Here is a 15,688-nt window from a genome sequence, read left to right as displayed (position 1 = left end):
TGACGTCGGCGGGAGGAAGCGGGCGCAGTTGACCCTGGCTGCGTCGGCTGAATCCAGGCCGGAAATGAGCAGTACTGCCAGTGGATCGAGGGATGGATGGATTATTCAGTCGTCATTATGATTAAATAAAGCGCTGCCTGCCAATGCAAATGCCGGGAAGGGAATGCAACGGGAGCGCTGGATCGGAGTAGCGAGCGATTAATTCGACGGAGGGATGATTATGACGGCACGGCGCACATCTGCTGCACCGAGTCGCCATCGATCAATACTTGGTCCGCTCGGCAGTCGACTACTGTGCAACACTAACCAGTAACCAGCGTATATACACGATGTTATATATGCAGCAGCTGAGCCGTGGCGGAAAAGTGGCGAATGTTAACAGGATGCGGCACACAATATTGCCGTTTATCAGTTTTATTATATATCATGTGAAACACGCTGTACACATCATTCATTACCCCGTCGTTTCCGCTCGTCGTACATGTACATTCATCGCTGATTTATTTTCCCGGTGTAGTGAAATAAAATAACAGCGCACGCGGATCTGGCGTCATCGGCGGCCTGTTGACTTGACGAATATTTTTATTTATTTTGTTGTTATCCTGCGCCCGGGCGGATCGGATCGGACTGGTTGACGTTCTATTCGGTGTTTATGCGCCCGCGGACGTTGGTTGAGTCGGCGGTGTCCCGCGGCGTTTTTTCCGCGCACTTGTTCGTCAGCGCCGCGTTCAAGCCGGAAGCCCATTGCAGACCGCGTCTTTTTCGCTGAATTATTAGTATATTTATTTGCCGCGGGGGTTGAACAATTTTCTCTCTCGATTTTACTGTCTTCCACTCGATAGCAACAATACCTGAGCGTTATATTGCGAATTGTCAGGTGCGCATATAACCACGATAACGCCGGAATTTCTCTGCTATTACGCGCCGATAAAGGACTGATTCTGCTGTCGCTGTTGTCGGCACTATCGCTCGTAATTAAATTAAGTGCACGCGGAAGTTAATCGCTGATTTATCGCGCTGTCTGGCTGTAATCGCTGTTTGTGTTGAATGCGCGCATCGGTTGATGCGTCTGGCGTTTCCTCGCGCTGTCCTATATTCGCTGATTAAACCGGCATTTTTGTGAGATTATTCTGGAATAATTTCGCCAACAAATTGTGAAGGAATTCATTTATTCTGGAATTATTCTGTCAAAAATTTTTAGTATAATTTCTTTGTTCGTCGATTTGTCGGAATTTTTGTGGAATTAATCAGCCTATAAATTGTCAACGACGTTTTTCTGGAATTACCACATCCATCAACTGCGGAATTTATATTTTCGTGGATTTACCGGCAAATTTATATAATATTTCAGTGTTGCAAAGCTAAACATTGAACATTTTCGTCGTACACGCTACCACATAACCGGCATTTTTTAAGAATTATTCCGGAATTACTACCCTGGCACAACTGCCGAGACGTTTAGTTTTCCTGGAATTTTTACAGTCGTAATTTGCGGAGCCATTTATTTATTCGTGATATTTACTGTATTACTGGCAAAATTTTCAAAACCGAACTGAGCATCAAAACAATTTCCAAAAAATTTGTGTTGTGATTAAGATCAGATTGTTCTTGACGATGCGATGGTAGGGAGCGGCATGACGATGACGGCGTCGGCGAAATCCCTGTCCCTGTCGGCGGAGATGGAAGAAGCCGCGTGGAGCGGCAGCGTCAGCGGCAGTGCCGGCGGCGCGACGCCGGCGCTGCAGTTGAGCGTGGTGGACGTGTACGAGGCGGCCAGCGAGATCGGCGCGGATCTCGAACACCTGGCGCAGCAGTTCGGCCGCGACAGCATCACCAAGCTGGTGCCCAAGGTCTGCGCCGCCCTGGAGCAGCTGGAGCAGCTGGCCGGCAGCGGCGACCGCGAGACGGCGCGGGCGACGCAGCAGCGCCTGCAGGCGGCGCTGCACACCGTCGAGCTGCACCAGCAGGAGAAGCGCAGCATTCGCGACAAACACCATGCGGTAAATTAACGCCTAAAGGTCACGGCCGCGGCCGGCCGGTGATTTCTGGACAAGGAATATTTTTTTGGAATTATCTTTCGAATTTTTATATTTTTGATCCGGTTTATATTATTTTTCTGACAAGCACCACGCAGTAAGGGTCACTAAGGACCACGCCCAAAGGTCACCGCCGCGGCGGGCCGCTGGTTTCCGGTGCAGGGAATATTTTTTGCAGCTATATTTCGGATTTTTTTTATTTTTCTTTTATTTTATCATCATATACCTATTCGTGGACATAGGTATATGTCCTGTTCTGGAATCATGTATCTATGTCCACGAATTTTTTTATTTATCTGCGTCATATTTATGCTTTATATTTTTATTTTTTTTTATTTATATGCTTAATTGCATTTACTAATTTTACTTCACAAATTTTAGGAGACGGGAGTTACGAAAAATTGGAACTCTTTAAAATTTTACTACAGTATCATTTACAATTATTTTAATTTTTTGAATTGAAAACGCGCGGCTGCCAAGAATGCGTTGTTTTGTGATTGTTTTGTTGAAGATTGATTAGGCGGAGTGGTGTGGCGCTGCCGGCGGTCACTCTGCCTTAATTAACCGCGCCACACAATACCGTTGTTTACCGGCGAAACCACCCACTCCGCGTAATTGGCAGTTTTAATTTTTCATGAGAAATGCCAAACGCCCGTGTCGCCGTGGGCGCCGCGCGACCTTTCGTATCCGCTTGCGTAACCAGCAAATTCAAGCAAGAAACTGCAATCAGTTTAAATACAAATAATAAAATAAAAAAGTTAATTGAATTTCCAGTTAATTTTAAATCGGAACAGCAATTAGCCATTCAATTTATGGCAATTTAATTTTTTTTAAGCCATTAAGTAATTAATGATCATTTGATTTTATTTGATTTTGGTAATCCGTTAGATTTATTTTACTTCTCAGTAACTAATTAATTTTGTCAACAGGAAATGGAGGAGCTTGAGCGGGAGTACCGCGACGAAACCAAGCGGCTGGAAACGGCCGTCCTCGACCTGACCAGCGAGAACGACAAGCTCCGCAGCGCCCTCCGCACCACCTCCGCCGCCGCCCCGGACACGCCCCTGGAAGTGGACCGCCCTTTCGGCTACCTCACTCTGACCACCTCCACCCCGGCCCCAGCCCCCGGGGACACCTCCACCCTGATTCAGCAGCTAAAGGACAGCCTTGCCAAGGTCAAAGAGGACCTCCGGGAGACGGCCGCCCACCTCCAGGACCGCGAGACCGAAGCGGCGACCCTCCGCGCCGACCTCCAGCGGGAACGCACCGCGCTCGTCAACAGCAAGCAGCGCCACAACACCCTACACAAACAGGCGCGCAAGCTAATGGAGGAGCGCAACGCGCTGACGGGGCTCCTGCGGCAGAGTCTCCTGACCACGGTGGACTTGGAGGCCCGCCTGCGGACGGCGGGGATCCCGGCCAATGTCCCGGCGGTGGCCAAGGAGGAAGCTAATCTGCAGGCGTTGTTTGAGAAGGCCGGGACGCCACTAGTGTCCCCGGAGGAGGTCCCAGAGGTCCCGGAAACCCGGGAGCCGTTGCGGCTGGTGCAGAGCGAGCGGGAGGTGGGTGGGGCGGTGGATGACGGAGATGTGCCGCGGTTCACGCTGAACGAGCTGCGCCGGATGCTGAATGAACGGAACCACCTCAAAGCAAAGGTCATGGAGCTCCAGGATGAGCTGGCCGCCGGGAAGACGCCGCGCGCCGCCCTGGACGCCCATCTCCAGCCGTGGCGTTACGAGTAAGCTTTCAATTTTTAAATTTTATGGTAAAAAATATTAAAATAAAATATTATAATTTAAAGAAATTAAAGAGCGAAAAAAGGGGATATCGGAAAGTGAATTATGAAGAAAACATTAAAATTATAAAAACCGAAGACCAAAATATTTGAAATCAAAGATGAATATTTTAACAAAATAATTATATAAAAGAAAAATGATAGGTTAAACAATTATGAAGACTTAAAGTTAAAAATTAAAAATTAAGCGCTAATAATTAATTCAAATAAAAGAGTTAAACGGTTGACTTGAAGAGTTGAAATGCAAAGAAAAATAAAATTGCAGGAATCCGGCGTCAGGCAGCACCGGCACGGCGGCGACCAGCGTGGCCGACGAGGCGGAGTCGAGCGCGTTGGCGTCGACGGAGGCGGAGAGTGTGGCTAGCCAGACGGACGACGAGGAGGCCGCCGTGCAGGGCCCCATCAACCGCGAGCCCGACGACAAACTCTTCCCGGGACGCCGCCGCCGCAGTCGCAGTCGCAGCAAGCCCCGCCCCTCCATCATCCGCAACCTGTAAGACTCACGCGCCGCTTCTTCTCATTGGCTAGCAGCCATATTATATGATTTTCTTTATTGGCAACAGCCACTCAGTTAAAACAAGAGTGGCCGGCGCTGGTACACTGCTCCAAAGTTAGAATTTTAACGCAGTATTCAATTGCTTATCACACATTTATTATGTCAGAAATCAAGTGCAGTAAAATTATTGAAAATATAAAATAAGTTAATAGACCGAATTATAAATAATCTGACAAAATTCATCTAACAACACGCAGTAAGCGAATAAAATTGCATCGTAAATACTGTTATAAAAAATCATGTACAAGTTACAACGCAGTAAATTTTGGAAAGAAATGTGAAAATTCCATTGAAATTAATAGAAACCAGAAAATAGTTGAAGTATGTTTTGCGCAGGTACAAAGGCCTGTTCGGCGAGAAGCTGACGGCCATCGTCAAGGACGGCATCTTCTACAAACTGGCCGAGAGCAGCGCCCATTTGGCGGACTAAACCGCTGGCCAACCGTCCGCGGACGCCAGTCCCCGCTCTTCCCGGATCTCAGCCCCTTTCAATTCCGCGCTTGAACGCTTCTTCAGCAGTCTTGTGAATTCCCCGATTATTGTTTATTTCTACTCCCGCTGTTAATTAGTCGCACGCAACGAATTCCCTGTCGCTACACTCTGGCTTTCATTGGCGATTTTTCTAAATTCTAATCCACATTTTTTCGATTTATTTAGTAATTAATCACTGTTCGAAACGAAAAGTGGCAGAAGAAAAAGCTTTTACTTTAAGATTAACAAAGGCGTTAACCTATTCTTTTAGCGAATCGAACCAACTGGATTCCCAGTTTTCGGTTAGAGCCAACATTCGCTAAATTAAGTATCAAAATTAATAATTATTACAAATTGTATGTACGAGTATGGCAACTGCCGATTGGTACTGGTACCGGCGACACAGCCGACCGCTACTAGGTGGCAGCTCGATTATCTAGCGATTCAAAGAGCGATGCAGCAATAAACTACTGTAGAATGCGGAAGAGTTACGACAATCGACTCACCATTTTCGGCCAAGCCAGCTTCCCACAAGCTCATCGACACTACAAACTGTCCATTTGAATTTTGCGCTGGAAATTGTCCATCAGTTTTTTCTCGCTTGCTCATTTGTCAGGCTCACCATTTTCTTTCCGCTTTCGAGTTTTTCGGGTAGCTTTGTTTGCTCATCTTTATCTCTGCACGATATTCCTCCCGACTAACTGCGCTTTAACCTGGACTTGATTGCTTAGGTTACTGGATTTCGATCTTTTCTCGCTCACCGCACAATGGATTGTGGAAAGGTACGTGAGCGCAGTGCTGCGCAGTCCGCAGAATTGGCACTGACGTCGCACAGCGCCGTCTCGCTGGCAGCGTTTTCTTCCCTTTCTTCCGTGTTGGTTCGGTTGTCCCTTCTGTAAATGCTAAGAAAGAATATGGATAAGTAGCAGTGTAGGCTGTGTAACAAAGTAGTAGCACCCTGACAGCAGGGAAGTTCAGCTTCGCAAGTAATGCGTGTTTCGCAGACTCTGCAGTCTTCACAGCTGCTTTTTGCTTGCAACGATTGATTGCCCGTTTTCAGCATGACGACGAAGCGTGAACTGATTATCTCGTTGTGGTTGCAGTGCCGTCGCATCAGCCTGGCATCGCTGCAGGAAATGTCGCGGGAGCATGCGCTCAGGCTGAACCATCGCTACGACTGCGTGGATGTGTGGAGCGACGAGGGCCCGCTGCAGTTCGGGCGGGTGGTGGACGCGGGCTCAGACGGCCTGTTTATCGATTTCCTTTGCCCGGGTCGGCGCCGCCACTTCGTCCCCTTCGGGCGCGTCTTCCGGGTGCGGGGGAATGGCATGGTGCCAGATTGGATGCGCGCCCACGCGACGTGGCCGGTGGAGGTGCTCTGGCGCTGTCATCCCCACGAAGCTTGGACCTGGCGGGGGGCGAGGCTGGTGGTGACGGCCAGGCGCGACTGGCGACGAACGAACGCCGGATTAGTGCGGCTGTGCGACGCCGCCGGCCGGGCGACAGGGCCTTTGCAGGTCGTCCCCTTTTCCCGGATCCGCGACGCCGGCGAGGATGCGGTCCGCGGCAGCGGTAGCAGCGTTCTGGCGGCTGCTGCGAACGGCCGACCCCCCCGGGAAAGAGGATTTACGGCGCTATTACGGCCAAGGGCGCTGGTTAATGAGTTACGTCGATCTACGGGATAGTTGCTTCGATCTCTTGGTCGGTCCGGAGTCGTTCGTCTTCGGCCGGCTGCAGTTGCCGGCGGCGTGTACCGCTGTATCGGAGGAGACGCAGCGCTGTTTGATGGAGGCCTGGCTGAGCCGTTCCCCTTTTGGGCGGCCACCGTTTCGGTTACTGCGTCGGCTGGATGAGGGCGGCACGTGGTTGTACGTGGAGCGCCCAAGGTCGTAGTATAATTGTAGGATTAAGGTGAGTGGGACGGGTAGGCTTTTGATGACAACCCTGCACAGGATATAAGCGACTCGGTGTGCAGAGTGCCTGGGAGACTGCGCCGCAACTGCAGTTAGCGCTGCCGCGGATGCTCCGCCTGCTGGACTTGCCCGTAGCCGTGGAGGCCTCCGCTGGCGAGGGGCTGCAGCAGCTGCCGGTGGAATTGTTGTCGGAGGTCTTCTCCCATCTGGACACGGCGGAACAGACGCGTCTGCGCCCGGTGTGCGCCCTCTGGGACTCCGTCCTGCAGTCGGCCCCCCCTGGACTCCGACCTCGTCCTGAACGGACGCGCCGACGGCATCCTCCTGGCCAGCCTCGTCCACGCTCTCCGCCCCTCCACCCGCCGCGTCATCCTCCGCAACGCCAATCTGGAGAGCCTGCACAATCTGTCCATAGTGGCCTCATACTGCCGGGGGATCCGTGCGTCCACCGTCTACGTCCACCGTCTGAAGTGCCGGCTCTGCGTCGACCCCTGTCCGCACCGGACGGAGCGTAACAGCGGTCGCACGGTGGGGGACTTTGCGGAGGCGCTTCGCCGACTGCCGTGCGGGGAAGTTTCGCTGCTGCAGTGTCGCGTCAACCTGCTGGACGTGGACGGTGACGATGGCGACCCGGGCCCGTTGGATTGCGAGATGGACACCCGCATTGACATTCCCGTGGCGCATCTGCAGCCTCCGAGCGCGGTGTCGTTGGGGCAGGTGTGGGAGCTTCTGCGGGCGCATCTGGCGTGGACGCCCGCTGCGGATGATAAGCAGCGCGCCGCGGACTGGCTGGTGGAATTGAGAGCCAACCAGGTGTCGCCGGGCCAAGATGAGCTGCTGCTGGTGGTGTGCCAAGTGAGTTGATTTTCGTCGTTTTACTTAGGAAATTAGTATTTCTCAGCATAGACCACATACGAAAACCACAAGAAAAGCATACAGTTAACTGAGGGAAACTAGGAATAACCAATGCACAACAAGAACAGCCGTGGATGTGTTAAGGTGGGTGTGTTGAGGGTGTGTTGCTTGCAGACTGTGTGTGCGCTGCAGCATGCGCTGCTCAGCGCCGGTCCCCCGACGGGTGCTGGCCCCGCGCAATGCAGTCGGGCCCTGCTGGATGCGGACGTGGAGCGGGCTGCGCCGCTGGTGCTGGCCTGCCTCGTGCAGGGCGCCGAGCAATGGGAAATGCGCCCATGCGACTGGGAGGAGGACTGGGAGGAGGGGGCGGACTTGACCCTCCTGCAGACGCGCGTCTGTCGCTCCGGAACGGCTTAATTTCTACCTGTTTCCCTGGTTTGCGCCGTGTCTGTGACGGTTTTTGGTTTTTTTTTCAGCCGGCGCTGGTCTGTAGCGGGTTTTCTGTGGTTTGGTTTACAGAGTTTTTTATTGGCATTTTTTTGCCATGTTATCACGCATATGCGTTTTCCTGCCGGTGTTGTGATGATCAGGTGATGTGCAGACAATTAGCGTCGGTTTACACACTACGGAGTTTAGAGATGAACAAAGCAGAAAAGATTATCAACTGGAAATACCGTGGGTCGTTCGTATTAAGCCTGGTTGTACGAGCACCACCAACCTACGTATCGCGGTATCTGTACTCATGTAGACTGTAGCTGTAAGAGCAACAAAACGAATACTGGAAGTACAGTACTGTAACTGCATACGAAAAATCACTACCGTTGATACTGCCAATTCTGCAAGTGGAAGAGTAAAGGCTGGCGGCGCGCGCCAAGAATACCTTGCACAAACTGTCACCCATGGGCGGTGCCGAGAAATTTCGTAAAGGCGGGCGATTTATTGGGGCTAATTATCTGGTCGCTTGTGCACAACCTCGAAATCGGCTGCTACCCGAGCGAATTCGCTTGTAGGCGACTAATCTTTCCCCTCGCAGGCTCGCAGCGCCACCTTCAGCGGCTGGACTTCGCGGAGAGGTGTGGAGCGAATCGCAAATGGTCGCACGCGACACTATGGCCCGTGGATTAACTCCAGCGAGACTGTCGGCAGCGCTGGGTCACCCTTCCGTGGGCGTCGGCGCTCGTTTATATAGTTCAAAGGCTACGTCACGACGACGCGTCGAGAAGGCAGCGGAGGCTGGGGCATCATATTGGATCAGGAGCATTTCCTACTACGTACTTGACTGAGCATTTTTGGCATAGCATATCAAGCAGAACCCACTCTTCATAGCGTAGATATGGACCATTTCGTACACGTTTAATTTTTCGAGACATGTTTTTTTTGCTTGTACGGTTGTACCCACAGTATCCCACAGTGTCCCGCCGTATCCCACGGTATTTTCTACGTATCCCTCGTGGATCCTAACAATTTTTAACTTCTGCTCGATTGTTGCCGTATCCCTCCGTATCTCTGCAGTATCCTGTATGTATCCCACATGAACCCCGTTAAAAACCTAGAAAACCTATGAACACTAAGAACACGTAATAACGAGATACATGGAGGATACGCAAAGATATCGTAGGGCTACTGTGGAATACGCTAATTAAAAAGAATGACGACATTAACAATATTTGCAACACGTGCAGAATACACACTAAGTGATGTAGCCAGTATCAGTCAAAACAATTTAGACAAAACGAAATTTAGATCTGCTGCCACAATAAAAGTGCATGTGCCATGCCAATTCTTACAGTTTGTACGGACAGTAGTGATACCGTGATGTGGTGGAAACCAACAATGTGTGTAAATTATCATGACGTTTTATTTCAACCAGTTACCGAGTAAGATCGATATTTCAGCACTAGCAGAGCCGTTTCTGTCGTCGTTTGCTCCGAATTCACACCCTAAACCACAAATAGCTTTACGCTTGGGACAGTCCTTTACCATGGACACCTATACTTGCAGCATGTACGAAACGGAAACGACACCGCAACCGGAACATGACCTATTCGACACGGAAGATAAAGTGTGCGAAAGGTCACGTCCCCTCTCCCCTGCGCCCGCCGTACAATCGGAACGCCCAAGTGCGTGAACAAGTGCCGCTCTTGGACGAGCACCCAGGACCCGCGCTGACATAGACCCAAAGACCGGAATCTCCAGTTTGGGTGGGAGTTGCCAGTGGCATACATCGGGATGTTTCTCCTGTAACGTTTGTGCATGCAGGCACGGCTGAACGCGCCAAGTTGCCAGTCTTCCCTCTTGTCGGGAATCTGTAAATCTGCAATCACGATTATTCGGTTGCATTAGCCGTATGTGGCATGGAACACACAAGTTTGACCCCGGCAGTGAATAGCATGGAAGCTCACGGTCTTGATTTGGGAACAAGGAACGTAATAATTATATATTATGTCAGTCTGGCCGGCGCCGACGTAATAATTATATATTATGTCAGTCTGGCCGATTCAACGAGCGATGCAGCAATAAACTACTGTAGAATGCGGAAGAGTTACGACAATCGACTCACCATTTTCGGCCAAGCCAGCTTCCCACAAGCTCATCGACACTACAAACTGTCCATTTGAATTTTGCGCTGGAAATTGTCCATCAGTTTTTTCTCGCTTGCTCATTTGTCAGGCTCACCATTTTCTTTCCGCTTTCGAGTTTTTCGGGTAGCTTTGTTTGCTCATCTTTATCTCTGCACGATATTCCTCCCGACTAACTGCGCTTTAACCTGGACTTGATTGCTTAGGTTACTGAATTTCGATCTTTTCTCGCTCACCGCACAATGGATTGTGGAAAGGTACGTGAGCGCAGTGCTGCGCAGTCCGCAGAATTGGCACTGACGTCGCACAGCGCCGTCTCGCTGGCAGCGTTTTCTTCCCTTTCTTCCGTGTTGGTTCGGTTGTCCCTTCTGTAAATGCTAAGAAAGAATATGGATAAGTAGCAGTGTAGGCTGTGTAACAAAGTAGTAGCACCCTGACAGCAGGGAAGTTCAGCTTCGCAAGTAGATGCGTGTTTCGCAGACTCTGCAGTCTTCACAGCTGCTTTTTGCTTGCAACGATTGATTGCCCGTTTTCAGCATGACGACGAAGCGTGAACTGATTATCTCGTTGTGGTTGCAGCGCCGTCGCATCAGCCTGGCATCGCTGCAGGAAATGTCGCGGGAGCATGCGCTCAGGCTGAACCATCGCTACGACTGCGTGGATGTGTGGAGCGACGAGGGCCCGCTGCAGTTCGGGCGGGTGGTGGACGCGGGCTCAGACGGCCTGTTTATCGATTTCCTTTGCCCGGGTCGGCGCCGCCACTTCGTCCTCTTCGGGCGCAGACAATTAGCGTCGGTTTACACACTACGGAGTTTAGAGATGAACAAAGCAGAAAAGATTATCAACTGGAAATACCGTGGGTCGTTCGCATTAAGCCTGGTTGTACGAGCACCACCAACCTACGTATCGCGGTATCTGTACTCATGTAGACTGTAGCTGTAAGAGCAACAAAACGAATACTGGAAGTACAGTACTGTAACTGCATACGAAAAATCACTACCGTTGATACTGCCAATTCTGCAAGTGGAAGAGTAAAGGCTGGCGGCGCGTGTACAGAGATATGCCAGTGCACCACATCATGATTGCGCAATAAAATTCGTGACGGTGAAGATTTGACGCTGGCCCATAGACACATATGCTATAACTTAAATTTTCAAAAATTCATAACTTTGTTAATTTTCGCGTTAATGTTTTGTGAGTATGCTTTAAAAATATAGAATAATATCTACTATTAGGCAAAACGATTTTTTTTCTGTTTCCGTCTTAAGGTTTGGCACTGAGAGCATACGTGGTTAACATAGCCGCCTACGAGAAATCTTTAAATCAAATTAAATGACTTCTCCATAGACAGCCATGCTAATTACGTAGGCACATAGTGCGCAACCCTAAAATAAAATCGAAAAAACATTTGTTATGCCTACTAGTATATATTATTCTGTATTTTTAAAGCATATTCAAAAAACATTAACGCGAAAATTAACAAAGTTATGAATTTTTGAAAATTTGAGTTATAGCATATGTGTCTATGGGCCAGCGTCAAATCTTCACCGTCACGAATTTTATTGCGCAATCATGATGTGGTGCACTGGCATATCTCTGTACACGCGGCGCGCGCCAAGAATACCTTGCACAAACTGTCACCCATGGGCGGTGCCGAGAAATTTCGTAAAGGCGGGCGATTTATTGGGGCTAATTATCTGGTCGCTTGTGCACAACCTCGAAATCGGCTGCTACCCGAGCGAATTCGCTTGTAGGCGACTAATCTTTCCCCTCGCAGGCTCGCAGCGCCACCTTCAGCGGCTGGACTTCGCGGAGAGGTGTGGAGCGAATCGCAAATGGTCGCACGCGACACTATGGCCCGTGGATTAACTCCAGCGAGACTGTCGGCAGCGCTGGGTCACCCTTCCGTGGGCGTCGGCGCTCGTTTATATAGTTCAAAGGCTACGACGACGCGTCGAGAAGGCAGCGGAGGCTGGGGCATCATATTGGATCAGGAGCATTTCCTACTACGTACTTGACTGAGCATTTTTGGCATAGCATATCAAGCAGAACCCACTCTTCATAGCGTAGATATGGACCATTTCGTACACGTTTAATTTTTCGAGACATGTTTTTTTTGCTTGTACGGTTGTACCCACAGTATCCCACAGTGTCCCGCCGTATCCCACGGTATTTTCTACGTATCCCTCGTGGATCCTAACAATTTTTTAACTTCTGCTCGATTGTTGCCGTATCCCTCCGTATCTCTGCAGTATCCTGTATGTATCCCACATGAACCCCGTTAAAAAACCTAGAAAACCTATGAACACTAAGAACACGTAATAACGAGATACATGGAGGATACGCAAAGATACCGTAGGGCTACTGTGGAATACGCTAATTAAAAAGAATGACGACATTAACAATATTTGCAACACGTGCAGAATACACACTAAGTGATGTAGCCAGTATCAGTCAAAACAATTTAGACAAAACGAAATTTAGATCTGCTGCCACAATAAAAGTGCATGTGCCATGCCAATTCTTACAGTTTGTACGGACAGTAGTGATACCGTGATGTGGTGGAAACCAACAATGTGTGTAAATTATCATGACGTTTTATTTCAACCAGTTACCGAGTAAGATCGATATTTCAGCACTAGCAGAGCCGTTTCTGTCGTCGTTTGCTCCGAATTCACACCCTAAACCACAAATAGCTTTACGCTTGGGACAGTCCTTTACCATGGACACCTATACTTGCAGCATGTACGAAACGGAAACGACACCGCAACCGGAACATGACCTATTCGACACGGAAGATAAAGTGTGCGAAAGGTCACGTCCCTCTCCCTGCGCCCGCCGTACAATCGGAACGCCCAAGTGCGTGAACAAGTGCCGCTCTTGGACGAGCACCCAGGACCCGCGCTGACATAGACCCAAAGACCGGAATCTCCAGTTTGGGTGGGAGTTGCCAGTGGCATACATCGGGATGTTTCTCCTGTAACGTTTGTGCATGCAGGCACGGCTGAACGCGCCAAGTTGCCAGTCTTCCCTCTTGTCGGGAATCTGTAAATCTGCAATCACGATTATTCGGTTGCATTAGCCGTATGTGGCATGGAACACACAAGTTTGACCCCGGCAGTGAATAGCATGGAAGCTCACGGTCTTGATTTGGGAACAAGGAACGTAATAATTATATATTATGTCAGTCTGGCCGGCGCCGGGTCGCCATCGCTGGAATTAACACAATCTCTTGCAACAGAGAGAATGTTGCTCGCCACCGCGTGACCTCTTAGATGTTACGTAGCTAGATGCCATGGACGACCACGCGCACCAGATGCCGCACACCGAACCAGTATTCTTGCGAGAAGCCGACACACTGAAGACATCGTGTCCGCTGTGGGTCTGCAATTATGTGGCTTTGCATTACCTCTTTCCTTTCGATGTCTTCCCGGGATTTGGTGCGGGCGAAAGGGCAGTAGGAAAGCCGCCGAACGCACAGAGTCTGTTTCGAATGGAGAGCTAACAATGCGCTATATCCAGCCGCTAATTCGTGCCGATCGATGCCGGTGGCGCGTCTCATGATGCAGGGCCGTGGGAATGAAAGGTCACGCCGCCCATGATCGCTGGGTTGACGAAGCTCGCTTAGCGTACAGTATCCGAGCGGGATCGGCGGGTGCGACTGTGTATGGTGCTTTCATATTAGACGGCTCGTACAAGTACCTTTCTTCCGGCTCCTCCTCGCCCATGACCACTCCGTTGTGGATGGATCCACTCCGGTGCTTTCTGTCGACTGGATGCTGTTGCGCGCTACTGTACAGCATTGCGGCTAACCGCTCCAATTCGTAGCGACGGAGTCTTTATGCCCACATGTACCAGTATATGCCGACGCATCACGCACAAACACCGACTGACGCATTTTCTCTTATTTTCAGGCGACGTTGGACGGCCGTCGACTTCTTCATGGGCAGGTAGCGTCTCGCTGGTGCCAGCAAAAATGCTGTTTTTCCGCCAGTGTCTGCTGGCCCACGGACACGGAACGGCTGCGGGCGTTGTGTGCAGCGCGGGCGTTCGACGGGTACCTCAATCGTTATTCGACATACGGCACGGGCAACGCGGAGTCCGGAGGACAGATCTCCCGAACTGCATGCAACACACTGTGCACGGTTATCCACCGCAGGAGTATGCGGCCGGGCAAAGGTCACCGGCTATTCCTCCACCGCACGTCGTTGCAGTGGCACAACTCACCCTGGATGTCGCTTATCCCGGGATTTCTTCCAACGACGGATTTCTTCGATCGACGAAATCGCCGGTTTCTGGGGCAGCTAACCACGCTGTCCTCGTTTTCATGGATGTGCTGAGCTTGCCGTGAGCCGGTTGTAGCGATGCTGTCCTCAACCGCGACGCTCAACCTCGACGCTCAACGTCGGCGCAACACGGCAGCGCTGTGGACACCACGCAGGGAAGCGTCAGTACCAGCCAAGTATGTACACCATGTAGTATTTACTGCGCCTTCAAATTGTACAAGCACTTTGCTCCCGTTGCGTGCGGTACATCTTGCCATTTTTAAAGCGCAGACCGACTGGCCGATTTCCACTTTATCGGAAGTTACGTTCTCCTCTGGTTGCCTTTCTTTTGGCCAGTGCATTCGTCACTGGTAAACAGATTCTCTCATCCTGGTACAGCGCGTGACGGTATGATGCAACACGCATGCTGCATCTCTTCCAGCCGACCGTCACCGGTTAGCTCCCACATTCACCGATACATAACGCGCAGAGTCGTGTATGTCATAATCCTTAATGTACATATAGACTCCGCATAATATGACACTAATGACGTCATTGCAACCTAAACAGCATTTGACATACAGATACAGAGTACATAGAACATACAGATGCTCACAGCCTGGTATCGGGAGCGAAAGTGTGCTTTCAACATTTTCTACGGAAATCGCGCTGCTTGCTAAGAAATGTTTATATCTACTGTAGACATAATCTATCAATAATCATTTACAAATTTTAAGCGGTTGGGAGCTACCGACTAAATATTATCGTGGTTTTCTAATGCCCTCTTTTTCAACTCCCCTTAAATCACTACTCGGGTAGTAGGCCTTCAAGTTACAACTGATACAAGACATAAAATACAATAGCCGCTGATCCAGTAAGTTTTGTGCTTTAATTTGCTTAACTGTGAATTGTAATTTGCTTAACTGTGAAAGGTCATCTATTTCGCTATACTTCCTACGAATCACCGCCAGCCGGCTGCGCTTCGTGGCCTTAACCGCTGTACAGTTTGAATTGCGGCTTCGCGATTGATGCAGCAACGGTCGTTTGTTTGCCTTCTCCCGATTTGACGTCAACTGCCTTCTCCCGGGAAGTTTTGCATCGACTGGCGTTGGGCCGCATTGGATATGTCGCATGTTCGGCAAGCACAGTTTTGGCACTGACGGCGGTCAGCGCCATTTCATACATGCATTCGGCTAAAAGCTTTCTCTGAATGGCGCA

At 50.2% G+C, this 15,688-nt stretch overlaps 4 protein-coding genes and 1 long non-coding RNA gene across 6 annotated transcripts; 4 read left to right on the top strand and 1 right to left on the bottom strand.

Annotated features, from left to right (window-relative positions):
• Positions 1-14: 14 nt before the first annotated feature.
• Positions 15-5,098, top strand: LOC129591839 (RILP-like protein homolog). The gene is made up of 4 exons (XM_055487666.1): positions 15-2,000; positions 2,966-3,774; positions 4,097-4,324; positions 4,724-5,098. Exons 1-4 carry the CDS (start codon positions 1,620-1,622, stop codon positions 4,815-4,817), a joined length of 1,512 nt encoding a protein of 503 aa, XP_055343641.1. The 5' UTR covers positions 15-1,619; the 3' UTR covers positions 4,818-5,098.
• Positions 5,099-5,479: 381 nt separating this feature from the next.
• On the top strand, positions 5,480-7,044 carry LOC129591831 (uncharacterized). 2 transcript variants are annotated; one of them, XR_008690888.1, is made up of 3 exons: positions 5,480-5,640; positions 5,962-6,769; positions 6,834-7,044. XR_008690888.1 is itself a non-coding variant. In XM_055487659.1 (2 exons), the coding sequence occupies exons 1-2, from the start codon at positions 5,626-5,628 to the stop codon at positions 6,541-6,543; spliced, it is 597 nt and encodes a 198-aa protein (XP_055343634.1). In that variant the 5' UTR covers positions 5,480-5,625; the 3' UTR covers positions 6,544-7,044. The 2 variants fall into 2 exon arrangements, 1 of the variants encoding a protein (XP_055343634.1); XM_055487659.1 differs by having other exon boundaries at positions 5,962-7,044.
• Positions 6,708-8,287, top strand: LOC129591765 (uncharacterized). The gene is made up of 3 exons (XM_055487566.1): positions 6,708-6,716; positions 6,907-7,626; positions 7,801-8,287. The coding sequence occupies exons 1-3, from the start codon at positions 6,708-6,710 to the stop codon at positions 8,041-8,043; spliced, it is 972 nt and encodes a 323-aa protein (XP_055343541.1). The 3' UTR covers positions 8,044-8,287.
• A 1,979-nt stretch (positions 8,288-10,266) lies between these two features.
• Positions 10,267-11,193, top strand: LOC129591828 (uncharacterized). The gene is made up of 2 exons (XM_055487656.1): positions 10,267-10,462; positions 10,785-11,193. The coding sequence occupies exons 1-2, from the start codon at positions 10,448-10,450 to the stop codon at positions 11,139-11,141; spliced, it is 372 nt and encodes a 123-aa protein (XP_055343631.1). The 5' UTR covers positions 10,267-10,447; the 3' UTR covers positions 11,142-11,193.
• Positions 11,194-12,207: 1,014 nt separating this feature from the next.
• Positions 12,208-13,029, bottom strand: LOC129591838 (uncharacterized). The gene is made up of 3 exons (XR_008690891.1): positions 12,942-13,029; positions 12,821-12,886; positions 12,208-12,495 (listed from the first exon to the last, which is right to left on the bottom strand). It is a non-coding gene; the product is annotated as an uncharacterized LOC129591838 (long non-coding RNA).
• Positions 13,030-15,688: the final 2,659 nt, after the last annotated feature.

This window comes from Paramacrobiotus metropolitanus, unplaced genomic scaffold, assembly GCF_019649055.1.
Source record: "Paramacrobiotus metropolitanus isolate TYO unplaced genomic scaffold, Prichtersi_v1.0 Parri_scaffold0000048, whole genome shotgun sequence".
Classification (NCBI taxonomy): Eukaryota; Metazoa; Tardigrada; class Eutardigrada; order Parachela; family Macrobiotidae; genus Paramacrobiotus; species Paramacrobiotus metropolitanus.
The sequence above is the reverse complement of the archived record's forward strand: the minus strand, read 5'-3'. Positions and strand labels throughout refer to the sequence as shown.

Excerpts from the sequence above, each read along its gene's own strand:
- LOC129591839 (XM_055487666.1), top strand. The coding sequence starts at position 1,620 with ATGGTAGGGAGCGGCATGACGATGACGGCGTCGGCGAAATCCCTGTCC. Across the intron at positions 2,001-2,965 it reads TTCGCGACAAACACCATGCG|GAAATGGAGGAGCTTGAGCG; the intron begins GTAAATTAACGC and ends TTTTGTCAACAG. Across the intron at positions 3,775-4,096 it reads CTCCAGCCGTGGCGTTACGA|GAATCCGGCGTCAGGCAGCA; the intron begins GTAAGCTTTCAA and ends ATAAAATTGCAG.
- LOC129591765 (XM_055487566.1), top strand. Across the intron at positions 7,627-7,800 it reads TGCTGCTGGTGGTGTGCCAA|ACTGTGTGTGCGCTGCAGCA; the intron begins GTGAGTTGATTT and ends TGTTGCTTGCAG.